Raw genomic sequence first — 27,627 nt, 5'->3', positions numbered from 1 at the left:
TTATCATTTATTGTGCCCATCTAAAGGAGAAAGTTTCCTTTGATTTCTGCAAATTTCTCAAATTAAGCTCTTAACTATTCAGTTTAATTCCACTGATTATTTAAACATTTCTCTTTATTTCCTTTTGCTTTTCTCTGCAATTCAACAAGTAATTGGACACTAGTTTTTTGTTTCCTTTGCCTTTTGTTTTCTGTCTTTCTTCAGCTATTTTGAATGTATCAAGAGACAGCCATTTTCACTTCGTTTACTTTTTGCATTTAGGAATATTTTTATTACCTTCATCTTTGAAGGTATCACAAATTTCAATGTAGGGTACCTCAAGCACTCTAAACAAAACTAAACTATTGTCTGTTTTTCAACTTTGTTGTATAATTGTATGTAATATTGCTGAGGCATAACTTGTTGGTCTGATTTTGCTTGCATTAGTTTAGGAAAAAGGGTTCACGAGGTAAGCCACAGTCAGGTTTTCATTGCTGAATGAACAGAACTTCTTCATCTGTCTTTGCAAAGTATATTGTCTATTTAATATTGATGTTATCCATGTGGTGATGTCCTTTTGTTGAGGCTTCTTTTAGGTTACAAAAAGCAAGAGAGATATTGAGGGCACATTCTGAATAGGAAATATATTACCCATTAAGTGCTACATGGTTTTAAAGCTGTCAGTGTATCCTTCATTGAGTCTATATATCCTGGTTTGTTTCATATGCTGAAGCAGTTGGGTTACCAGATCTATGCTACAAGATGCTAGGCAATCACATGATATTAGCAAAAAGTGTTAAGTTTTCTGTATCTCTTAGATGCCTTCTACTACTAATCTGCATTTTTACAACCCCAGCTCCAGTTTGGAGGGATGACTGCCCACCAGTTCTGAATTGCAACATAATTTTAATTCATCTTTATTTTTATCTATAGCAGAAAATGACAAGTTCTAAATGGACTTCTATGTATAGAATACCAATACAGATTTAGACTTTCAATTTTTATATGACACACATGGAGCTCTACAAGCAAACCAGAAATACTAGTTTGTTAAATCTAATCAGAGTAAAACCTGTTTATGTTGTTTTTAAAGCTGTCAGTTAACTATTCGACTTCTTCAAACAACAGAACCTTGCTACATTATATTGTCAGGGAATATTTATAAAATTGAATAATAGGAAATTAAAAAAATAATAATTTTCAATGTGGTTTGCAAGTTTATCAGCAGCACACTAACCCCACTGCAATATTAAAACATGATTAGGAATACTTTTATGGATAAGTATCTACATTTCAAGTATGAACATAAAATAAATACTTACAAATGCTTTTGAAGTTGATGGACAACAATTAAAAGTATTATATAATGTGATCCACCTTCTGAAGACTAAAGTCTCAGAAACAAAGAGGTTGGAGTATTATTTTTTCAGTTGATTCTTTTGAGTAATACTAATAAAGAGAATTGTTAGTAGTTACTTGAATTCTAACTTTTCAGCAAGTTGTTTGTATCTGAAACAAATAAGAAATCCAACAGATAAAGCATTGCCGTTTGATCTGACTTCATTCCAAGGAAAGTTGACATTTCAATCCACCACATAAATTATTAAATACACAAGTAATTCATATATCTTTTTGCTCTCATTTACTATGTTCAAAATGCACAGCATTTTAGGCATGGTTTATAGTGTATTTCATGCAGTATCTTGAAAGCATCTCATATAGCAACAAATACAAGTGAACCATGCAAATTCCCTTTAGCAAAGCAGGATGTTAACCCTGAGAGACTTACATTTTATTAATCAGATTAGTGTAGTACTAGAAGAAAAAAACCATGGAACAAAATGTAGTACAGTGCAGGTGCAATGACCTTATTTTCCTCTTCAGAGGCATTAGCCAATGTAACCTGGAGGAAGTATTTCCCAATAGATTTCCTGCATAAAAGCAAAATATATCTACTACACTATCTCAACAGGAAATTGCTTCAGGGCACTGTCAGAATGCCATTTCACCATTTAGAATCTTGGATTGTTAAAAATTGTTTTATAATATAGATTATCAACCTAACGCACATTAGAAGACACATAAAGTAACTTCACAATCATGACCATATTTTCTGGGTGTATTTTTGAAGCCAAATGTTTCTTTCCTGATAGTAAAATGCTGTTATCTTTTCTTTTTCTGTCTCTGAAATTTTAGCTTAAGAAATTTGAGAGGAAACTCTACTGGATACAGTGACTGTTAGTAAAAACTAAGTTCCTGATGCACACAACAATAACAAAAACCTAAAGTTTAAGAGACAGAAAAAGTAACAACACACTCCTATCAGGAAATAAACATTTGGCTTCAAAAATACACACAGAAAATATGGTCAGAATTACTTTCATGAAATAAAACTATGAGAATCTATTTTCCCCATCATCTTACTGAGCATTCAGTACAGTTTTGATCATAGGAATGAGATGTAAAAAGGACATTAATAGTAATTCGATGCACCAATAGCAAACATTATTGCATTACTGCAACCGAGTAATACTGCAATGCAGTGAGAAAGAAAATAATAATATGTAATTCCAACACGTGTGCGTCATATGTGCCTCAATTTGAGAGAGGATATTTCTCTGTATATATTTGTATATATTTGATTAGCAAAAAGTGCAAAGGTCCTCAATCTGTCCTCTTAATATAAGGTTAGTGAAAATGCCTGAACCCTGTTGCTTGTAGGTGTAAAGTGTAAATTATGATTAAATGGTCTGGCCAGTAACACATTGCTGCCTATATACAGTCCTACTCATAAACATTACTTGATATTTTACATACACTGTAGTTTGCAATAATCTCTTGAATGTGTAAGTTAAATCTATTGGAAAATATTACATCCAAACTTACTGCAGAAAGACTGATCTGTATCGGGCAACCTGCACTTCTTAAACTGTACAAGGCTTTCTGTACTTACTCTACAAGGTTTCAATGAAGTAGCAAGAAACTTAGCTTTAGCAGGAAATAAAAATCCCCTTTCCAAATAAAACTAATCACCAACTTACTGTCCCTGGCAAATAGCATGTTTGTACATAAAAGACACCTGTATGCATGCTCACATTTAGTATGTTGATTAAAGTTTATTTCAGGATGTTTGTACGGCTTTCCTGATAGCAATAAAGAATTGCTTCATTTTTATTATTTATTTCCCACTCTAATCTATAGATCTTGGATATATCCTTTGTGCACAGTACAATAACCTGGTCGAAATTTCAAAGTTGTGTTTTACCACTGGAGCCTTTTAAAGAGCCCGGAAAGCCACTTGTCTGGAAGGGTCTCCTGCTTGAGCAGAGGATATTTATTTATTTATTTAGTTTGTCACTCATGTACAAGATAACAGGAATAAGAACAAACATGAATAAGAACACAGGAAATGGGTAAAATAAATGGGGCATAAGGACAGGGACGTTAGGCACGCTGGTGCACTTATGCATGCCCTCTTACAGACCTCTTAGGAATGGGGTGAAGTCAACAGTAGACAGTTTAAGGTTAAAGTTATGGGGGTTGAGGATGTAACAAGAGTCAGGTAGTGCATTCCAAGCATTGACCACTCTGTTGCTGAAGTCATATTTTCCGCAGTCAAGTTTGGTGCAGTTTACCTTTAGTTTGCATCTATTGTGTTCTCCTATATTGTTGTGGTTGAAGCTGAAGTAGTCATTGACAGGTAGGACGTTGTAGCCGATAATTTTGTGTACTACACTTAGGACAGACCGTGGGCGGCATAGTTCTAGGTTATCCAAGCCCAAAATTTCGAGCCTGGTAACATAAGGTATTGGAGTAGAAGGTCTCCAGGATCCCTTCCACCAACTCTGTTATTCGTTACTTTTTTAGCTTCCACTGTTGGCTAGGTGCTGCCACCTATCTGGGCTACACAAAATGAATGGGAGAGGAGGAACAGAGCTGAGCTGAGCTGAGTGGAACCAGAATGCAGAAATGTTACCAGCCCAAATGCACCCATTCACGATTCCGCCTTAAAAAAAAAACAAGTATAAAATGGCATGGACGCCGTTTCAATTTCACACGGCACGGTAAGGATTTAAACTACAATGTTTCTGCTTCATAGTAAATCTCACCATTACTTACTAAACCGGGATTGGAGGATTACCTTTGTTTAAATGCCACCCTAGGTTTGAGTTACGTTGCAGGCGGTTAAGCGATCAAGGAGCTAATAAGTAAGCGGCCACTTTCGCAGGGCAAGAAATACAACAAGGCGCCCCTGAGAGATTCCTCTCACAATAACGCCTCCTCCCTCACATGCTCTCCGCGTCTGTCCTCCGATTGGCCAGCCTCCTTTTCCCCCTCTTCCGCAACCAGGGCCCGCTGTCATTGGAAGGCTGTCAGAACGTTTCGAGCCGTCACCGCCGCGCTCCGGCGGCCGCCCGATCGTAACCAACGGCAGGGCGGCGTAAAGGTATCAATCTCGGAGCGGCGACCAATAGAGGCGCGGCTCTCCCCTGAAGCCGAATGTTGATGTGGCTGACTCGGCCAATGGGAGCGTCGGTAGCCTGCTCGTGCTGCTTTCGCGGCAAAAAGGATTTGGCGCGCAAACGTGTGCGAGGCCGGGACCAGCTGGGAACAATAACAGTGGCTGAGTTGAGCGCGAGCGGATCGGCTGAGCTCGCTGGTGGAAAAGACGGGCGGGGAAAAAAAAAAGCTTCCATTGGATTTTGGCCGGGGCGGGGAGAATCTCGGAGAGACCCGAGTGGAAGAAAGCTGGGCAGCTGGGAAGTCGGCGCTGGCCCGGAGAGAGTGGATGGAAGAGCGCCCCGCGATGTGCTGCTGCCTGTAACCCCCCCACCCTCCCTTCCTCTTCCCCTTCCCCTTCCCCTTCCCTCCCGAGCGGCGCCAGACAAGGACTCGCCGATGTCCTGCACAGCCGCTCTGCTGCTCTCCCTTCTCGCTCTTGCCTTCCAACTTACGGCCTTGGCTGGATGCGGCTCCTCCGGACACCATTTCCCGGGCCTCTGCTCTTAAAAGAGGATGGGGCGTGTTCCATCCTACCAGCCTCTGCCATCCGGTGTCTCCCTCCACCGCAGCGGCCGGGACGATGACATTAGTCCGCTGAGGCGACTCTGATTCCGGGGTGGGGGGACTCAAGACGGGGGGGACAGTTTCGATTTCCTGCGGTGTGTGGAGAAGAGGGGGGGCAACCCGGGCTCCCAACCCCCCACCCCCACTCCACCCCCGCCCTGCCTTCCTCCAAGTCCTCGGGCATGTGAGTCCCAGCGCTTTGTGCCATGTCTCTGGAGGGGCTGGAAGTAACTCAGAATGTGGCAGATCTGGAAGCCTTGCTGAGGGGAGCGGAGGCCATCCATGTGATGGAACAGCAGATCGTGATCATTTCCACTCCAGACCAGCTCCCCGCGTCCGAAGGAGACCACGACACCGAGCTGCTGCTCTTTGCCACTCCACAGCCCGCCAGATTGGAGACTGTAACGCAGAGGCCTGCTCTGGAACGGCCACCGGTAATGCCACCGCTTTTTCCTGCAGCTGCCTTCCAGGAAACCAGGCGTTTTGCCAGCGGCCAAACGTGCTGCTAAATGTGCGAAGTGTGTGTCACGCGTGGAGCATGAATGCATTAGCGTGTTCGTGAATGTGTGCTGTGGATGGTATGGGGGGGATTGTTCTTTTCATGCTAGCCCAAATAATATGTAGGGCATTTGTTTAGCGCTGGGTGGGATCTGATTCTGGAGCATTTCTCGAGCAAGCTGCAGGAGGGCCTTGGTGGTGGCTGGGTGCAGAAATACATAGATTATTCTATCAGACAGTAAAAACTGCGTTGGATTACACATAATGGACGTTCAATCGTGATAAAATGAGGATTATGATTATTTTTAAATCCTATGTTGAGAATCTAGTGGTCCTAAGCCCTCTTGTCTCTTGCCATGTGTAATATTCAGTTTGTTACTTTTGTGTGAATCTGAGCAATGAGGGAAGAAGGACCATTATATTAGGTAGACCTTTCTGTGTTTTATAGAATAGCAGGATATGCTAGTAGTTGTATCTATGAGTTGATATAATTGGTTTTAAAAACAAACACAGCCTTTGTCAAGACTTTCTGGATGACTATAATTATAGGAGAGTTTTCAAACTTGTGACTGAAATACTGCTGCTTAAACGTGGCATATGCAGCATACTTGCAGGAAGGGCAGAGTGCTCATGAAAACATGCAAAGAAATGATTAACTAAAAGGCCTAGGCCTCAAAATGTGAAATTGTAGAACTTAATCCTGTAAGATGTTCCTCTCTAACCTACATAGTTAATATGTTTTTAGTCTGATAGTGAAATTTCTTATTTATAATTGTTTGCAAATTAACTGAATTATAGTTGGCCTCTTCTTTCCTTATAGAGCAATAGCCTGCAAATGTTGTTAATGAGGCAGCTTCACTTCCTGTTACAGGATGTTAAGGGCTGAGTTCTGTGCAATTTGTTCTTGCAGTAACAAAAGCAAATGTTTGGCTTTGGTTGTGCTATATGTTGCTTTCTGTGGAGTAGCATACTGCTTGATGTTATACAAAAGAGAAGGGAATTCCAAAAGCAACGAGCTTGCCATGGCATGCAGAGGAAATAAGTGGCTTCAGCAATGCAAGTCTTATTGCTATTCTGCCCCGGAATTAAAGTGTTTAAGCTGGGGGGGGGAGCCTAAGGATGTTTCAGTGTTATTCACATACAAAGCTATATACACATCATTATATAAGCATATACATTTAGAAACAATGTCTACATTAACTTTTGTCTAGTACCTTTATCGATGGCTAATGGTGCTGTTCATTTTTTTCTTTAAAATATTTGGAAGAAAAAACCAAACCTGAAAAACATAAGATTTAAAAATATTTGTGCATACTATTGTGCACATAATATGTAAATAAAGAAATAACCAGGTCTTTCAAGGGTGCTAGAGTGAGAAGGGTTTTATAATAGTAATCATAACATAGGAGTAAGTACCATCTGGATTTTAGATTTCTGTACCACAGACTGTCTAAATTTAAATGTGTGGATCCTTTGGGTACAACTTTTTAGAAGTTAGACTAAACATTCCTGTTTTACTGGACCAGTACTTGCTCTGTTTAAAGCTAAGCATACCCTTCATGTCTGCAACATGTTTCGGTTGTGGCCCAATGGTAAAGTGCCTTGTTTGTGTGGAGAAAGGGTCAAAGTTTAGAAAAGGAAGGTGGAAAAAAAAACCACTGCTTGGAATCTTCCTGAAAGAGACAGTAATCGGACTTGGTATAAGGGAACTTCTTTGTTCCTTCATGCTTTTCACCACCTATGCTACTGGTGGTATATCTGTGACCCCTTTGTTGAAATGATGAGAAATATATTGTAAGCCTAGCCAAAGATGCTGGTGAAGAGTGAGAGCTCTTGTTTGTAATTGAAATGAAGGAATGATGTGAAAAAAATAATGTGCTTGGCCTTGAAGTTGCCTACACTTGTTTTAAAAATGTTATCAGGCAAACTATTTCAGTCATATTCTTCCACATATTACGGTGATGGAGAAAGGGATTGTGTGCATTAATTCTATCTTTAGCACCCACGTGCTTATTATGTTAGCAATGGAGTCAGCGGTGTACATGTGCAAACATGGCACTAAATATGAAATGTCAGGTATGAGAGTAGGGTTTCTGATAGCATACTGTAGCAGAATAATAAGTGTACGTATGTATGCATCTTTCATATAATACAACTTATTCTGAATGTGGAAGCAAACCCTTCATAATTATGTTTGACAAACCCCCATCCCCTGTCCCTATCTGTATGTTTTTACCAGCATTTCAATTTTATTTTTAGGACTAGTTATAAACTTTTAATTTTGTAATTTTTTGTTTTATTTTGTTAGCTGCTTTGAGTTTTTCTTGATTAGAAATATGGACTGCATATCTTGAATTTATAAATAAGTGTTCAGGCTAAAACTGGAGAATGCTATATCTCTCTTCTATGGATTGGTAGAAAAATGGAGAATGACTGGAAAGATTTCAAATGAATTTTCTTAAGTTATTTTATACAAAACAATCATTTCAGCAGATCAGTCCGCCTCCTACAAAAAGTGTAATTTAACTTTCCTCTATTAACTTATGTAAATGGTTTTTTTTCTGCCTTTCATAAAATTATGTTACAACTTCCAAATGCCACATTGTAGACATTCGATTTTAGTAATATTGCTTCTGTTTCCATGTGTCTGTATTAAGAAATACTGTTCCTGTTGAACTTTGGCCCATTGTTTAGAAGGTAAAAATGACATTATCTTTCCATAGAAGAAAATGGAAGTTCTCCTGTAGTTTCTTCCCCTGCTTTCTCAGTCAAATTATTTTATTTAGCATGATGCAAACTTGCAGTCCTTAGTCTGTTAAATCTATCATTTGCTGCATTGCTTAGGATTCTCTTCCTTAGTGGTCCACTGCTGGTGAACTCGAGCTCCTGTAGTTTCCTTGTGGAAGAGTTTGATGGACCAATGTAGCAAACATTGTTGCTCTTTCTCAGCAGGCGGAACAAGGGAGGTGATGCCCACAATGCTTTTTTGCTGGCTTGACATCCTCCTCCCACAGAGGCCCTTTCTGTCAAGGAGCCTACAGTACATGGAAGCTTTACAGTTGATTCTTTGTTTTAACTGTGGGGGTCTGCTGTTTGGGTCAAGAATCTGTAATGAACTTTCACTCTGTTGTCTCATGGGGTGCCTGTTATTCAGAGAAGGATTTAAAATATCTGATTTATCCATCATGTAAGCCATTGAGTAGTGGGCTTGAGGGCTTGACCTATAAGGAATGGAGGATGCCAGAGTCCTAGAACATTATTTACATGGCTCTGTGGTTGACAAGTAGTCATATGGCGAATAAGGAAGGAAGTTCTCTTAAAAAACCCATCTGGATTAAATGTGGAAAAAATATTTCTTATTCTAAAGTATTCAGTTTAAAGTTTTGGCATGTTCCTGTTCTTTACATTATTAAATGCTTTCTTTACATTAATAGGGATATGTAAAATCTCATTGATGTTTCTCTTTTATAATGGACCTGCAGTTCAGCTTTACTGAACTCTACTGCAGTGGTTCCCAAAGTGGGAGGTACCACCCCCTGGGGGGCAGTGGGATGACTTAGAGGTGTGCTAAGAGGCAAGGGGGGTGGCATGGGGGCGCTAAGAGGCAAGGGGACAGCAGGGGGAGTGGTAGGGGAGGCGCTAAGAGGGTGGGGGGAAAAGATCGTGTATTGTGTTGGCTGCAGAGGGTGTCACCCCTAGGTTGGTAGCTTCCCCTTAGCTAATTCTCAGATGGAAAGGAGAAACTTGCTGAGCAGAAGATGGACTGTTTAAAGCCCATCAGCGCAGGCAGAAGGACAAAATTACCCAAACAAACCTGGAAATAGCTGGGGTTTCCCTTTAAGCAATGTCACCACCCTCCCCTCCATTCTCCGCCTTCCTCCCAGGAGAGGGGCACGCATCACTTCAATCGCCTTCCCCCCAACACCGCTGGCATCTTAAACGCCGGCATCTTAACCGACCAGCTTGGCTTGTGAAAAGGTTTTTTTTTAATGGTCGGTGGGTGGGGAGATCATCAGTGGGCGGGGAGATCGTGTTGTTGAGGGGGGGGGAACCCCACCAATTGAATTCTAGTTGAGCTTGCGAGAGAGCTCTTTGCCACTGGTTTAAAAAACCAGTCACATATTTCGTGCCATCCTTTTCTTTTGTATGGAGACGCTGCTGGGTAAAAGTAACTGGGGGAAGGGGGTGATGAGCGGAAGTGCGGTTGCTCTCTTTTGGTGATGTGGATTTTGGTTAGGGAAGTTTGGATTACTAGCAGGAGGGGAGCTCGCATTGTAATCTTACGTTTCTAGCCTTGGAAATACGGGTGTTGTTAAACTCACGGAGCTGTCTTTGATATAGGTATACTATATGTATATACTACTATAGTATAGGTCGGGAGTCCCCAAACTTGGCAACTTTAAGACTTGTGGACTTCAACTCCCACAATTCTCCAGCCAGCATAGCTGGGAGTTGAAGTCCATAGCTGTCTGGAGAATTCTGGGAGTTGAAGTCCACAAGTCTTAAAGTTGCCAAGTTTGAAGACCTCTGGTATAGGTTCTCCTGCTTGAGCAGGGGGCTGGACCAGAAGACCTTCAAGGTCCGTTCCAGCTCATTTATTCTAAAGTTTATAAAAGCTCCATTCAATGCTGGTCGTGGGTGGATTTTCTTTTAGGATATGTGTTTAGTTTTTGAAATACCCCCATTCCCATCCTTGCGGAATTACTGGTTTTGAATAGTTGGTTCAGTGAGCAGAAATTTAGCCATTGAAACCATGTAAGCATTTAAAGGCAGAATGTCTGTGTCGTGCAAAATAATTGGCAATCTGAAGGAGATAAGATTATATTGTATGCCTTTGTATGTGTGGATATGTGCACACATAAATTTTGCAGTAGGGTTAACAATGACCAGAGCACCTCTTGATTAGCATAGCCAATAAGAAACTTGGCCAATAATATTAAGGCAAGTATGAGCAATTATCTGTCCATGGTTGCTTTAAAAAATGACACCATCCAGTCCTCATGCCATTTCTGGATGAGGACTGGATGAAAACAGTAATACAAATCTTAAAATTGAGATTTTTTTAAAAAAAAAGGAAAATAGATTTTACTTCAGTTTTGCTTAGATGTGTGATGTGAGTCAACCGTTTTTGATATTTAGACCACCAAATCTTAAAGACTATGCAGATGGTTTGGAAGGGGTTAGTAGCAAAGCTAGTGTTGATATTATGGAAATTAATGAAACTGAAAATTGCAATGATGTTATTGCAGGGATGTGACTATCCAGCTAAAGTTGTTTCTCTGACATTCTAAGACTATGTCTGAGTGATATCAGGATCTTTTTTTTGATGGAAATTCCAGATTGGGTGATAAATCCTTTTTCAGATACTGAGGAAGATGGAGTAGTGGAGAAACAATTCATAGAGCTGCAAAATGACATTGAGCTGAAGCCAAAGTTTAAGAAATCGTACCAAGAGTTTTGGTTACAGAAAGAAATTTCTGATCACTATCCTGCACTATGGACAGTGGTTAAGAAGCTCCTTGTTGCATTTCCAACATATATTTGGTGGAACGTGGCTTCAGTGTGGTCATCCAACTTCTCTCCAAGCAAAGAAATCGACTCCAGATTACTGAACATGGTGATTTAAGACTCCTGCTAAGTGACTTAAAACCGGACATTGGGAAACTGATATCACTTCATCAAGCCCATCCATCACATTAAGAATTTACTGAACAGTGAAGTAGTTACTAAATTTTACTGAATTTACTAAGTTACTAGTTACTAAGGTTCTTGATAAATGACTATCAGACTTTGAAAACCTAATATCACTGGATCATGTTCAACAATTTTGTTGAATTAACATTAACTAAAAAGGTTTTTAAATTGGATTTTGAATAAATGTGCAATTCATTTTTGCAGTTTTGAATTTTACTGTTGCTATCTTCCTTCCATCGTGCAAACCGCCCAGTCACATGACCCCCAACCCTGCCCACCAAGCCACGCCCACAGAACTGGTAGTAAAAAAATTGAATTCCACCACTGGGTGGGGGGCACTGAGGATCAGTTTGTTGCACCAAGGGGGCAGTGGACCATGTGCTCAGAAACTGGAGATGCCAGGTTGTGTAACAGCATAGCCAAATATATACTGAACCCTCTTAAATCCAGATTTTAACTGAATCTATTTTATTCAGGTTACCCTTGATGTTTTCAATCAATTTAGTAAGGTGTAAATCATTCATTAACATAATTTGGGGTGGGTGGGCTGAACACTGTTTTTTATGTATAAAAAGTACACTCTTGTACTTCTTTTGATAGAACAAGGAGATATTCTACTGGAAGCACCCAATAAAACACCATTCAATAACCCTTTCCTTATGAAGGGAAAAACAGAGTCATAGTTCTACACTGAAGGCTCACCTGGGATTAAGGATATATGTCTCCTGATTTGTTGAATGATGTTCATTGGGTGAAAAATATCCTCTTTAGGAAGACTGGTCACAGTGCAATAGGACATAAGATTATTCTCTTAGCCGGTGCATTTTTAGCCACTGTTAATTTCTTTAAAATGAAGATATTTTCTCATTTCTTTGCAGTGATGATGCTTGTACTACTGTTTTGTGCTGATAGAAATGCCATGTCTCCTGCAAGCTAGGAAGGGAGAAGCTGGTTGCAACATTTTATAACATAAATGTGACAGGAAAAGACAAGCTCATAGACAGATTGTTCATATTAAACAGTAATACTTCTCATGACTAAATTAAAAATTATTGTCTTATTCATTGTATAGTTCATTAACCATATTCACTAGTTTCAAACCTCACTCCTATTCAGAGGCATACTTGGCATCAGTTTTCCAGTATCCATATCTATTCTGCAGATCCAAACTGGTTTAATTACTGCAGCTTTTCACCCAGGGCCTCTAGAAATTCTGGTTTTATGATGATGTGAAGTGTTTTTAATTTATGCTGGGTTCATGATTCCTTTTATTGTGGGAACTGCCTGTTTTCTAAGGTTTCAGTCAGACATGTGTATAATTACTCCCTGAAGTATTTTTGTCATGCTTTGAGATCCTCTGAAATAATTCTAATATATTGTGAAAATTATCTACCAGTCAGATGTATGAGAATACATTTTATTAATGTTAAACCAAACCAATGTGCCCAGTTTTTCAGTTATTGTCTCTTATTTTAGCTGCCTGACATGTTAGGATTCCAGGTGTGTTATACCCAAAAGCAAGTGGGTATAGATATTCAAAGGGCTGAAGGCTCTCCTCGCAGGTGGGAAGGGTGAGATTTAGTTTCATTACTTACCTTTTTCATTAAGATACTTCTGTAATCTATATATATAAAAGCCAAATACCACTCACTCACTCATAAAATCTCCAGAGCCATAAAGCCTACAAACTTGAAATTTGGCACTTCTTGGCTTCTAGGTATTCGCTAAGAAAGGATTTTTCAAAATGACCATCAGATTATTAATATTTCTTATACAGTAATTAACTTGCTCTGATGCTAAGGAGTTCTACTCCCCCTCCCCACCTGAAAAGAACTCTGTTCCAACTGCCAGTTGCCTCACATTCCATTACCTCAGTTCAAACTGGCAGACGTTCCACTCCTTCACTCAGGAGCAGTCTGGGGTTCCTTACAGTACTAAACGTCGGTACCTCACCAAAATGTCTACCTCTTCCATCTATGGAACTGCTTCCGGACTCAAGATGGTGGGAGCAATATTCCCTTATTATTTCAGTCACCAACCACCACTGAGCCAACGGATTGAACCAAAGTGAACCGGATTTCTTCTGCATTGCCTGATCACACAGTTTCGTCACGAAGCACGGGTATCCAACTAGTACTCTATATTGTAAAATGAAACCAATTTTGCAATCTTAAATTTCAATCCCAGCAATACCAATGAGAATTCCAATACTAATGCCAATCCAGGGAAACAATTACATCTTTCTTAGCAATTATTTTAAGAACGGTTGGTATTAACCATTCAGTTGTGTCTGACTCTTGGCAACATTGTAGGCTCTCCATGTTACCTGCCAAGCACAGCTTCTTTTGGTTGTTGGATGTCCATCTTTGTATCAGCTTTGATGGTATCAAGCCAGCTTTGCTTGCCCTGGTTTAATTACTGCTTCTTGATCCACTAACCATTCCTAACATCATTGAGTTCTCCAACGAAGTTGTGTTCATGACCTGGCCAAAGTAAATCAGACATAGTCTTGTGATTTTGGCTTCTAGTGAGGTATCTGGTTTTATGCGATTCAGCACTTCTCTGTTGGTAGCTTTGGTTGCCCATGGTAAATGCAATTATTTACGCCATCACCACACTTCAGAGGCATCAATTTTAAGCAGCTGGAGCATCGCGGAGGCTTGCAGAGGTGTCGCTGGCAGGTACACGTTCATGTGGAGGACACCAGGCCCCGTTGTAACCGTACAGGTTGCAACGGGATCCGGAACCCACCACTGCATTGCTGTATGGTCTAAGATTATCCTGCGTTTGATTTCAGTTGTAAGACTGCCATCTTGAACAATTTTGATCCAAGGAAGATAAATTCTTGAACTACTTGATTTCCAACTTGTTAATTTTAAAGGTCTTACATCCAAAGAGAAGGGTAAAAGGCAATGGCACTACTTTAAAAATTGGGAGTAGGCACTTTTCTTTTTGCTTAATCTTCACCATCTCACTTCATCTTGATATAAGCTTTAAATACATTTCTTGTGCCCAGATAATGTTTTTAAGAGAGCAGGACAATGCAAACAAAAGAGAAGAAAGTGTAGAAACAATAGCAATGTTCCTAGATTGAACATTTTGATGGGTTTCATTGGTCAAGAGACTAAGTCAGCAGTAAAAAAAGAATGATGCATATTCCCAGTGCTTACTCGCTGTTAAGTTCATAGGCAAGCTTTGAGAACAGTGAATAGGAAGAAATTCAAACAAGGCATTCTTAGATCAAATGGAGGTCAACCTTAGCTGAGCTCCATCTGCGAGACCTGATCTCTGTGTGTCTTAAGTGGCAAAAGGACATAAAGGAATTAGGTTGTCCTTTTCTAAAAGCATGGGTGGTTATGAGTAAAGCAAGGGAAAAATGAAAAGAGAAGTTTCTTGTTACAGAAGTAAGATTAACACATAGTCTAACAAAATGTAACAGAAATAAAAATACAAAATTTTCATATCACACACGATCTGGACTAACTGTGATGATCAGGTTATATTTTAAAAATTTTATTATCTGGCCAGATTTATTAAATATACCCACCCATTCTATACAGTGAGAATGTGTGAAAGAGATTTGCTTTCATATAGAAATGATGTCTTTAAAAAACAGTATCTCCTGCTGGTGATTGCTTTGTTAGCCATGTGTTGTGCTTATTGCAGATACTGGCTTATAATGTACTTACATAGTTGAATGATTCAGAAGAAAGCCTATTTCAATTTTGTGTGAAATTATATAAGCAAGCAAAAATAAGATAGTTTGGAAGTGTAGACATATAATTTGTGTCTAATGGCATCAAACTCCATTTCATTTCCAATGTATCAGTTTATCAACAATTTGCCAATTTCCTGAATTGTCCTAGCCTCTATTTGCTTCTATTACCTGGATCAAGTTTTTTTCTCCAATCTTGGTACATACCTACTAAAAGTTATCAATTTCTAATTATGTTAGCTAGTAATTTGTTGTAATTGTCATAGTAAAACATAAAAGTATCTTGCAACAATATTATGGAAACTAAATATCTGAAAATTTAAAAGGAAAGAATAACGTGATTATATCCTAAGCCCATGATGGCAAAGCTATGGCACAGCCCTCTCTGCAGTCACGCCAGCCATCGCCCCAGCCCAGCTCCAACGTGCATGTGCGTGTGCCTCTTACTGGCCAGCTGGTCTTCGGGTCTCTGCAGCACATGCTCCGGGGGTGGGGTGCATGCACAGGGTACGCTTGCATTCATTTTGGGGATTCGCCTTTATTGGTACAGCTGGGAATGACTCCACCCCGAGACACTGACCTGCTTTAGGTATTGCATACAAAATTGTGCGTAGTAATGTTTTACCTGTAAATGACTTTTTCTGCTTTAATCACAATAATACGCACACGAACAACCACTTTAAACTCAATGTAAATTGTTCTAAACTTGACTTAAAAATACAAGTTTTATAATAGAGTTGTGAAAACCTGGAATGCTCCACCTGATTCAGTTGTCTCAGCTACAAATTTTCACAGTTTTAATCTCAAATTGACATCCGAGATCCTTAAAGGGGTGTGCATGAGTGCACTCACATGCCTATCATACCCGTCACTGTATTTTTATATTACTCCTGTTTTTGTTTTTGTTTGACAAATTACAATAAATAAATAAAATAAAATAAGACTTTTCACTTAATCAATGTAAGTGCGAACGATTTCAGTAACCTATCACATCCGTCTCATTTCAGCGTAGAACCATGATGGTGAACCTATGGCACGTGTGCCACAGGTGGCACGCAGAGACCTCTCTGTGGGCACGAGTGCCGTTGCCCCAGGTTAGATCTCTGTGGCATTTATTTCGTGAGCTTCTGTTTCCCTGCAAACAATGAAACAGAAGCTCATGAAAGAAAATGATCTCACCTCTGACAGAGCTGCCAGCGTTGGGATGTCCCGCCTCCTGCTGGCCAGTTGGTCTTCAGATCTCTGCTGCACATGTGTTTTTGAATTCATGTGCCTTGCAGTTTGGGCACTCGGTGCCTGAAAGGTTCACCATCACTGACCTAGAATGTCTTCATCCTATATCTTACCTTTATCTCTTAGCAAATGTATATATTTAAATTTATATGTAAAGTATATATTGGCAATTTTAATATATATTAACCTTAAACAATTTTCATATTCCTTTCATTTACTTTGTACAATAACTTACTCTTTTTTCTAGAAATACAAATATTTTCTGCCCATGTTTTGGAACTATAAAATATTTAAAGCTTCATCATTCGAAGTTAATCAGAAAAGATTTCATTAAGAACTACCAGAAACATCAACATACTGAAATGTAATCCCATTAAATATTGCCCCACAAATTAAATCTCTTCTCTTCATCTCCTGTTAGAAACTCCTTTGCTGGTTTAACATTTTCTTACAATTTTAATACTATAGCTGATAACTTTCTCTAACAATACAAGAAAAAAAATCTTTTTCCATATTTTTATCTTGTCTTTATCACATCTTTCAAGCTTCCTCATTCAGTCCTGATCCCACTAAAAGCTGCTAGAAAAAAAATCATATAATTTTAACCTTAGTTGAATGAACTTACTTTTTAAATCTTGTTATTTCAAAAAGTTTATTCCTTTTAAATAGTGTCCCAGAAAAAGGTTTCTTTTCATTCTCTCTTTATCTTTTCTCAAGAACTCCATAGGTTTAATACATCTCTTTTGTAAGTTCAAAATAAAAAATATTCAAGTCATTCTTCTGAACTGAAATCCACACAGAAGCCTCTCTTCTGATTTATTATTTGTGTGTCCCTTTTGCTACTAAAATATCACCACTTTCATTTTTAATCCTTTATATAACATCCTTCGCAATGTCATTCTTGTATGCTGTCAATTTTAAATCCCTATCCAAAGCAGCCTGATTCTGAGTCATTTCTCTTTTGACTCCTCTTTTGAATCCATTTTTATAGAAATGGACAATCTTAAAAGAAAGTTCTACATTTTTGCAAAATATCCTGGAATTCTTCCAGAATTAAATTACTTTTCTCCATTCTATATTAATGGATCTCCTCATTTAGACTGAATATTCTAACAGTGATGCTCATATCATTTGCAAATTACTTTTAATCTACAATTAATTTGATCTACATAGGGCTGCATTTTAAGATCACCTAAAAACTTAAATCAGCCAGCATGCAATGGCCCGCTTGCTTCCTGTCTGGTCACATTCCTGCAGCGCTCATTGCCAGTCTGTTTCCAAGTAAAATTCAAAATGTTAATTACTGCCTTTAAAGCAGTGGTCCCCAGTCTTTCTGAACTGGTGGGGGGCAGTGGCAGTGAGGGGGAGAGGGGATGGTTCCATGCAAGTGGCGTGCATGTGTATGTGTGTGCAAAGGCTCTTTATGTGCAAATGAAGCTTTTGCGCGTGAGCACTCATCCCCCCCCCCGCTTGTGCAAATGGAGTTTCTCCCACTCGCTTGCTGCTTGTGTGGCCTCAGGAGTGGGGACCGCTGCTTTCAAGCAGATATGCCTTCCACCCTGCTCACCTAAGACAATAAGACTTTGCCTTTGCTCTATAAATTCTGCATATCTGACTTGGATGGCTAGGACTGTCTACCAGGTGTATTCCCCAACTAGAGTGTGCTAGAGTGTGGTTTGATGGTGGATGTTCTTGGTGGCAGATTGCTTCCTATGGAACATCCTTTTCCTTAAGATGAGAATGATCCTAGGGCATGCTAAAATGAAATGGTGGGAATGGTTTGCCCCAGATAGAGACAATGAGAGGATGTAAGATAGGAGATTATCCAGAAGGTCAGCAGCTGGTATAGAATTGGTCACTGCTGCCATTGTGCTGGTCAGCTGTTTAGCAGGCAGTGATGTGGCAGCAATGACAGAGATAGAATCAGCAGAAGTTCCAGAACCTCATGGTACTATTTATGAGTGGAAATAGTTGCTCTGGATGTCAAATGTGCTAGCTACACCCCCGGAATGGCCCCCACTCTCTTGGCTCTGTAGAGGCTATTAAAGTGACTGGATAATATCAGTAAAACTTCATAGACAATCTTTATGATAGTCATCTAAGTTTATAATCCACCATTAGAGCAACAGAGTAGGGATTCTGGTCAGAGTTTTATCATCTGGTTCAATCTGAAACTGATAGAACAGCAAGCAAGATGAGCTGCCTGTAGGTGAAAACTGGAAAACCAAAGCTGCTGCTAATTTTTGCCCTTAATGTATTGAGAAAATGAGGAATTTTTTTGTTTAAAATGTAACAGTTTATTCAACTAATTAAATGTAATAATTAATTTTCCCCAAACCCATATTTTCTTTCTTTCTTTCTTTCTTTCTTTCTTTCTTTCTTTCTTTCTTTCTTTCTTTCTTTCTTTCTTTCTTTTTCTTTCTTTCTTTTTTCTTTTTTTTCTTTCTTTCCCCTATCTATCTATCTATCTATCTATCTATCTATCTATCTATCTATCTATCTATCTATCTATCTATCATTAATTTTATTTATTTATTCATTAAATTTATTTGCCACCCATCTCACGGTTCAGGCAACTCTGAATGGCCTTACATTTAAAGGCAGCCCTTATTCAATAACAGTAAGATGTGTAGATATGCTCCTAGTTTTACATGATTACTACTTGTTTCACTAGAGCTTAAGTGGTGTGGTTATTTACAAATCTCGCTTAATTTCCAGGTAAAACGGAAATTGAATTTGGAGACTGACCATCAATACATTGCAGACCATGCTCAGGTGGCTCGAGGAAAAGCAAAAAATCCTATAAAAGGTACTAGTATATAGATGGGAACTTTGGCACCCTAATTTCTGCAGCTACTTCAAGAATCCTTGTCCTAGTGGCTTAATAATGCCACATTGGTCCAGTAAAATCTTGGAAATGACTGCTAGTACTGGGACACTGGAGTATTGATGCTTTTTCAGCCTTGCTTTGCTTTTGAATTCATGAGGGAAATGGCTTTTGTTTCTGAAATGGCATGTATATTGTGCAAAGTTGCTTTTGGGATTTCAGAATTTAGCAACCTAAAAATCAGAGATTTCATTTTTTTTAAAGGTTAATTTCCTTGAAACACAGGCATTTGTTTTAACTCATTGCTAAAGTTGAAAGTCTCATCTGAGTTCACAGTTGAGTTTGGCAAATGATGCTATATTATCCACAATTGCCATTCATTCAATTGAATCAATCAGTCAATCAATCAATTTATATGCTGCCCATCTCACACTTCAAGGAAACTTTGGGCAGTTTACAATGTACAATCCATCCCAAACGTCTAACCAGATTCAATTCCTTTGGTAGTAAAATCCATTTTTCATATCCCCACAATGTATCTTGGCAACATACTTGGTCAGTGTGGGAAAGGTGAGTGGTGTTTATTCCTCTCTTTCTATTTCTAGGGTAGTCATTGCAGCTTTCAAGCTAGGTGAGACCGAGAGAATGAAACTCTGAACCAGAGGATGCCTATCTCCAACAACGGTGTTTGCTTTCTTGTCAAATAAATAGTGCAAGCTGAGCAAATTGATGGTTTAAGTTTGAGATTTATTTAAGAAGAATTGCAGCTGTTGTAATTAAGCCCTGATTCATCCCCAGGTTTAAAGTCTCCTGGAGAGAAATCCCGCTATGAAACGTCTCTCAACTTGACCACCAAGCGCTTCTTAGAGCTATTGAGTCAGTCTCCTGATGGTGTTGTGGATCTCAACTGGGCTGCTGAAGTACTAAAGGTGCAGAAGAGGCGTATTTATGACATAACAAATGTCCTGGAGGGCATCCAGCTCATCACCAAGAAATCCAAGAACCATATCCAATGGCTGTAAGTAGAATGTCACCTGTCACTCTTCCAACTTGGTGTTCTGGTGATGTTTGTTTGGCTCCATTATATTGTAACCCAGAAGTAGAGCAATGTCTGTATAATAGTTATATATTAAGTTGCCACAGTTTCCATTTATGTTGTTGGTACACTTATTTAACTTATATATATATAAGTATATATTATATAAGTATACACACACACACACACACACACAAACACACACAACATATTTTTTTAGAGTCTAAGATGCAACTTTTCCCTCAAAAAAGAGGCTGAAAATCTGGGTGTGTCTTATACATTGAATACAGCATTTTTTGCCTTCCAAAACCCCATCCCCTTCACCAAAATGGCTGTGTAGAATTTGTAGGAAGCTTTTAGAGAGCTCCTGGGGGCTGGGGAGGGCAAAAATGAGCACAAAATGGCCCATTTTTTGCTCAATTTTACCACCCCCAGCCCCCAGGAATACTCTAAAAGCTTCCTAAAGGCTATCCATGCCCTTTTTTTTTTTTTTTTACAAAAAGCAGGCACCTTTTTTGCAAAAAATGGCCAATTTTTTTGCTCGTTTTTAACCCCCCTCCCTCTTGGGAGCACTCTGCAAGCTCTCTAAAGGCTATTTGTGCCTTTTTTGGGAATAAAATGGGCCAGTTTTTGCAAAAACAGGCCGTTTTGGGAAGGTTTGCAGAATGCAAAAACTTTTTTTAAAATTTTCCTCTTCAAAACCTTGCTGCGTCTTACACTTAGGTGCATCTTATACTCTGAAAAATACAGTAGTTTATAGATTCTTTATATGTCTATATGTGTTCTCCATAGTGAGGGGGGAGGAGTATCCAGGATGGGTTTGACCTTATCCTCTCGTGATTGGTTTGAGTCAGATAAGCTCTTTGGGCTCCGCCCCCTGGAGGTGAGCCTGCCCAGTTTTCTGACTCAAAACGATCGTGAGATGTTGCTCATTCGAGAGCTCCAGGAATTTACTAGGATCTAAAGGAAAATTCATTTGGACCCTCGAGTTTTGCCTCCCTGCTTCACTCCTCCTGCAGGATTGGGTCTGCCACTAGCCCCCCTGGGGCGGCAGGCTGCCCTGGACACTGAGGACATCCGAAGACTCTCAGTGAGGAGCTTGGCCAGGCAGCAGAAGGAAGGGCAAAAGCCTCTAGCAGGCAGCCCTAATCAGGAGGATGGGCAGAAGCCTCTAGCAGGCAGCCCTAGCAGCTGAGGCTTGTAAGAGCTGGAGATTTGACTCACCCCAATCAAGGGAAAGGTTGCACCTCTCCAGACCTCCAGTAATTTTCAAAGGATTAAAGAAAATAAACTTGGACCCGGCGAACCCTGCCTCCCTTCATCGCAGCCTCCTCCTGCAATGACCGGATTGCCACAAGCCCTCTGGGGCGGCACGCTGCCCTGGCCATTGAGTGAGGTGGAGTCACTCTGTGAGGACCGTTGCCGGGCAAGCAGGAGAACCGGGCACACATGCCTCCTAGAGGCAGCCCTTGATGAGAGGCTTCTCAGGAGCAGAAGCGCTCCTCCGCTCCCCTCAGCCACGAGGGTTTTTAAAAAAAGGAAAACCTGTGCTGGCAGCTATCACCAGTGGACAAGGTGAGAGCCGGAAAGGCTCTAAAACAGCTGCGGGAGATGAGCAGCAACCGCATGGCAAGCTTGAAAAGGCAAAAGCCATTCCCATGTGCTCCAGCAAAGAGGAGCCTTTTGAATTTGGAGCCGGGGGCCATCTTGAAGCCACGTGGCCAAGATGGCGGCCCCCAGCAGCTCAGGAGGCCGGCAGGACAACAACCACCACTTGAGGAGACCTACAAAGGTGAGAGCCGATCGCAGAGGCATTAGCCAAGAGCGAGGGAGGCAGCAAAGGGCAAAAAGGAGTTAAAGAGGCAGGTGGTGGATCAACCCCCCCCCCAAGCCGGAAGAACCACCCCCCCCCTACCTTTCTGGCTGCCAAGTAACAGGAGAAGGCTTCCTCCATAAGAACATTCTCCTTTAATTAGGAGGCTGATCGACATCCCTAGCAAGCTGGGTTTGTCACGGCTATTTCTTGATTCCCCCTTAAGAAAACTCTCCTTTAATTAGGAGACAGAGGGGGGGGGCGAGAGGCTGACCGGCATCCAGCAAGCTCTGTTTGTCATGGCTATTTCTTGATTCCCCCTTAAGAAAACTCTCCTTTAATTAGGAGACAGAGGGGGGGGGGCGAGAGGCTGACCGGCATCCAGCAAGCTCTGTTTGCCATGGCTATTTCTTGATTCCCCCTTAAGGAAACTCTCCTTTAATTAGGAGACAGAGGGGGGGGCGAGAGGCTGACCGGCATCCAGCAAGCTCTGTTTGTCATGGCTATTTCTTGATTCCCCCTTAAGAAAACTCTCCCTTAATTAGGAGACAGAACGGGAGAGGCGAGAGGCTTACTGGCCCCAGTAGCAAAAACTGTGTTTTGTTTTGTTAATCCCAAGCCGGCAGCCCGCTGCAGCCTGGAAAAACGCAGGGGGGGGGGAGAATATTCAGCCCAGCTGCTAAAAGGCAGCTCCCAATGGAGCCCTCAATCAGGTTACTGAAGACCTTCCAAGGGTGGGGGTGACTAGGCAAACGGCTAATGCAATACAATACAATACTATGCAATACAATAGCAGAATGGGAAGGAACCTGCAGGCTTTCTAGCTCAATCCCCTGCCCAGGCAGGATATCCTATACCATCTCAGACAAATGGCTTCCTATGGTTGATTAGGCTGACTCTGTAAACCACCTAGAGAGGGCTGAAAGCCCTATGAAGCGGTATATAAATCTAACTGCTATTGCTATTGTCATTGCCACCCAACAGCCTCTTAAAAACTGTTGGGGCTCTCACAATGTCTGGAGGCAGGCTGTTCCACTGATTAATTGTTCTAACTGTCATGAAATTTCTCCTCAGCTCTAGGTTGCTTCTCTCCTTGTTTAGTTTCCACCCATTGCTTCTTGTTCCTCCCCTGTTGCCTTCTCTGCACTCTCCTTAAGAGTCTCCACATCTCTTCTACATCATGGGGACCAAACTGAGTGCAGAATTCCAAGTGTGGCCTCCCAAGACCTTAAAAAGTGGGATTAACACTTCACGGGAGATTGATTCTAGTCCTCTGTTTATGAAGCCAAAAACTGTGTTGCTCTCCTGGCAGCTGTTGCACACTGCTGACCCACATTAAAGGGGTTGTCCACTAGGACTCCCAAGATCCCTTTCACAGTTACTACTGTGGAGCAGGGTATCCTGTACCTGTGCACTTCACCTTCATTGCCTAAAGGTAGAACATTACTTCCTTGAATCCCATTTTCCTAGGTAGTGCCCAATGTTCAAGGGTACCAAGATCCTTCTGTAGCTTTAGCCTGTATTCTGAAGTGTTGGCTATTCCGGCCAGCCGGGGGTTCATCTGCTAACCTGATGACCCCCCCCCCCTCATCAGCCGTTAACAAACAAAGAGCTAACAGTCATTCCGGCTCCTTCTTATGACCGCTTGAGATAACAGCAGTTCTTGAAGGAACAGTACTACTATCATGGCATATATTTTGCTATCCCAAATGTTAGCTTACACACCTAACACCCTCATTCAAATCACTGATGAAGAGGTTGAAGAGTACTGGGCTCAACACTGGACCTTGGGAGACTCCCTGCACTCTTCCCTCCATGAAGAGGCAGTTCCACTGAGGAGTACAGGTGGGTACACCAGTTACCAAGGCACCTGGGGTGACTAGGTCTAACCCACATTCTTCTACTTACCTAATAGTAGGTTATGGTCTACCTTATCAGGACTTGCTGAAGTCCAAGTTAACTATATCAATGGCATTCCTATGGTCCACTAGGGTTGCCACCGTAATCTAATATGGCCAGTCTGGTATGATGTGTTTTTGACAAACCCATGTGGGCCTTGGGCTCTCGAGACGGTTTTTTCTTCCTTTCTGAAGGGGGGGGGGAAATCATATCAGCAATTCTATAGTGGTTCTCCAGCACTCCAGGATCTCTGATAGATATAGTTTCAGTTGTTTGGAGAATTTGTCCGCCAGCTCCTTCAGACCCCTGGGTGTAACCCACCCGGTCCTGGGAATTGGACCTTGCCTAAGATAGACAGGCTACCATTCTTCCCTATCTCATCTTGGGTTCCTAATCTGAATTTGGGATGCTGTTCTTGATAGGTTGGATTGTTTATCCCTTCGGGTAAAGACAGATGCCAAGCACGAGTTAAATAGTTCGGCTTACCCCTGCTGCTTGTCACCTTCGGGCCCCTTCTCCCAGCAAGGGACCAATCGTTTCCTTAATCTTTTTTGGTTTTATCAGGCGGGAAGATGCCCCCTTTTGTATTTTATTCTATTTCATTATTATTATTGTGGTTGTGGTTCTTGTTGTTATTATTATTAATTTACCTTTGTGGCAGGCCTTTATTGTGAGCCTTAGCTCCCCTCACTCCATCTTTACACTCTAGTGGCCACCCATTAAACTCCGTCTGTGTTTACATTCTGAATATCTCTGCGCTAATCCTAGCCATAGAATCATAGCACCCTTATGGCTGGGGGGGGGGGGAGAAAAAGGGTCAGACAGGCTGGTCCCCATGCCAGAACCCACCACAAACTCAGAATGGGATGCCCGACTATGAGAGATCGCAGAAGCACCTCAGATAGCCTATGAATTTAGACAACATTCGCTGAGGGCAGAACATACAGCAGGGGTGGGTTCATCAGAGCCGGCTGGCTCAACCGGACCAAGGGGACAACTTGGAGCGGAAGCTGCAGCCAGTTGACCGCTTGGCGGTGGAGCGGAGCATCCTGAGGAAAGACCTCTTCCCCCCCAGGGTGATAAGGACTATCCAGGCCGCCCGCAGGCCCTCCACAGAGCGCATCTATGGCTCCACGTGACGGGCCTTTGACTCTTGGTGCAACTCCCGGGGGTCCAACCCCATCCAGGCTACGGTGCCTCAGGCTCTGGACTTCCTCCAGGCGGGCCTGGATAGAGGGGTAGCTCCTAACACAATTAGGAGACAGGTCTCAGCCATCTCATCAGTTCTCCCGTGTGGCAGAAATCAGTGCCTGACACACCATCCCATGGTCAGGCAATTCCTTAAGGGGGCCTCCAACCTCAGACCACCTACGGTACTCAGGTACCCTTCCTGGGATTTACACAGGGTATTGGACGCTCTAACGGGTGCCCCATTTGAGCCATTACAAGCAGTTTCCCTTAAGTTCCTGACCCTGAAGGTGGCTTTCCTGGTGGCCATCACTTCCGCCAGGCGGATATCCGAACTGCAGGCGCTGTCCACCAGGGAGGATCTCTGTGTCTTCCACCAAGATAGGGCGGTGTTACGGCTGGATCCATCCTTCATTCCCAAGGTGTGCTCCTGCTTCCATCGAGCCCGGGAACTGATTTTGCCCAACTTCGGTCCAGATCCTTCTCACCCATTGGAGAGGAAGTGGCACACTCTGGACGTTAGGAGGGCTCTGAGGATTTTCCTCAGGAGAACCAGGCCAAACAGGAAATCCGAAGCCCTGTTTGTCTCCTTCCAACCAGGATCCCTGGGTAATAAGGTAACTTCCACCACTATCGGCAGGTGGCTGCGAACCTGCATTGCCACTGCTTACCAATCGCAGGGGTTACGGACACCAAATCATATCACAGCCCACTCCACACGGAGTGCAGCCACATCCACGGCCTGGGCCACACAAGCATCCCTGGCCGAAATCTGCAGGGCAGCCACGTGGGCTTCCCCCTCTCCCTTTGTTAGGAACTATAAGTTGGACTCCTTTGCCTCGGCAGAGGCCTCGTTCGGCCGCAGGGTGTTGCAGGCGGTTCACAGGGCTGGACCCATGCCTCAACAGGCCTGAGTGGGGGACATATGGTCTCAGGGATCTCCCTCCCTAGGGACGTGCAGGCTTTGGTACGTCCCATCCTGGATACTCCTCCCCCCTCACTATGGAGAAAGGGCGTTGGTACTTACCTGATACGCCTCTTCTCATAGTGGGGGGAGGAGTATCCAGTCCCTCCCTGACTAGGTTTGTACAACTAAGTGTTATGTTCATTGTTATATTGTTATTGAATTATTGATGTTGAAGAAAAGAAAAAAAAAAAAAAAAACACCTGAATCAAGAGTCTGGAGTGAATGATGCAACGAGTCGGAGAGAGCTTTTCGTCATAAAACTGGGCAGGCTCACCTCCAGGGGGCGGAGCCCAAAGAGCTTATCTGACTCAAACCAATCACGAGAGGATAAGGTCAAACCCATCCTGGATACTCCTCCCCCCACTATGAGAAGAGGCGTATCAGGTAAGTACCAACGCCCTTTTTCAATCAAGAGAACTAGAACATGTTAATCTGAATTATCCTAAAACAAAATTACAAATGGAATATGCCTATAAGATTATTCTCTTATAATCTCTTAGATGCCTCTGTGCATTTGTGGAAGTATATTCAAAAGAATATTTGTCTTCATTTACTTTAAAACAGTACTGTAGGGGGGTAAATTATTGCAAGGAAAACCACATTAACAACATTAGACTCGTGAGAATAACATGAATAAAAGTTCATTAATCTGTGTTCAATTTAGTTAAAAGTGAGACAATAATTGTATATAAAAATTTAATCAATTGCGTAAATAATTTTAAACCATCAGTTTCTCCATGAACATATCATTGTTGCTTATTATAAAGCATTATGTTCTGAGAATTTAGTATATTTTGCTGCTTATTATCAGATAGAAATAAATACTGTTAAATATGAAAATTGAATCTTTATGGCTTGGTGGACTACCCAGTTATGGCAGTAATCCAACATTCTTGCAAAATGACAACTTTATTGTTTCCACAGTGTTTATACAATTAGTACTATGGCTTATAGATGAGAGACTCGGGGATTTTTTAAGTTTGCAGATGTACAAAAAAACTGGCTACTGACAATATGATGTAATGGTTAAAATATTGGGTTACTACTCTTATAAGCCATGGAAGCTCACTGAATTATTTTGGTCAGACATTATCTCTTATCCCAGTATACCTTAGAGCTTTGGTACGAAAAAAAAGTTGGTAGAAGGAGTGAAGTGCAATTCATACCATAATGAGACCCTGAAAGAAAGATAGAATATAATTCTAATAAATAAATGAGAAGTGAGCATGCATGGTGACCACTAAATGTGGATGAGAAGAGAATGGAATAATTAAGATGGGAAAGGAATTATTTTAGGCAAATTCCTGAAGCTTCCTGGTGATATTATACACTACCAGTTCCAGAACATACTACAGACAGAAACTAAGAATATAAAAGCCTCAAATACCTTAAAATCAGGATTTATTAGGCATGGTCAACGGGAAGAAGATTGTTGCTTGGGTCACTACTTTCCAGGCATTTCTCACAGAAAGCTCCCTAAGCAGATCTACTACAAAGGTCAATCTGTTATAACTGAGGAACGTTCTCATAAATCAGCACTGATATCATCTTGGAAGCAAACAGATAGCTATACTGTCTCTAATGACTTCGTATGACAACCAGTTACTCTAAGCGTAACCAAGAGGTTGAATTCTGCACTTACTAATGTCTCCCAACAGGTTTCAAAGGCAACCCCATAAAAACTGAATTACATTAGTTCAAACATGGGATT

At 41.3% G+C, this 27,627-nt stretch overlaps 1 protein-coding gene and 1 long non-coding RNA gene across 2 annotated transcripts in view; one reads left to right on the top strand and one right to left on the bottom strand.

Annotated features, from left to right (window-relative positions):
* Positions 1-334: 334 nt before the first annotated feature.
* Positions 335-4,214, bottom strand: LOC148044701 (uncharacterized). Its single transcript, XR_015697347.1, has 3 exons — positions 4,121-4,214; positions 1,302-1,488; positions 335-568 (listed from the first exon to the last, which is right to left on the bottom strand). It is a non-coding gene; the product is annotated as an uncharacterized LOC148044701 (long non-coding RNA).
* Positions 4,215-5,214: 1,000 nt separating this feature from the next.
* The window catches only part of E2F1 (E2F transcription factor 1), a 32,810-nt gene continuing 10,397 nt past the window's right edge, over positions 5,215-27,627 (top strand). Inside the window, exons 1-3 of the mRNA XM_087720320.1 lie at positions 5,215-5,480; positions 18,905-18,995; positions 19,812-20,031. Of these exons, the coding sequence (XP_087576446.1) occupies positions 5,253-5,480; positions 18,905-18,995; positions 19,812-20,031 (539 nt within the window). The 5' untranslated portion in view covers positions 5,215-5,252. The remainder of the gene's footprint in view (positions 5,481-18,904; positions 18,996-19,811; positions 20,032-27,627) is intronic.

The sequence above is a fragment of the Thamnophis sirtalis genome, unplaced genomic scaffold (genome assembly GCF_051295495.1).
Source record: "Thamnophis sirtalis isolate CommonGarterSnake01/CBP01778 unplaced genomic scaffold, rThaSir2_p1.2 scaffold_7, whole genome shotgun sequence".
Lineage (NCBI taxonomy): Eukaryota > Metazoa > Chordata > Lepidosauria > Squamata > Natricidae > Thamnophis > Thamnophis sirtalis.
The sequence above is the reverse complement of the archived record's forward strand: the minus strand, read 5'-3'. Positions and strand labels throughout refer to the sequence as shown.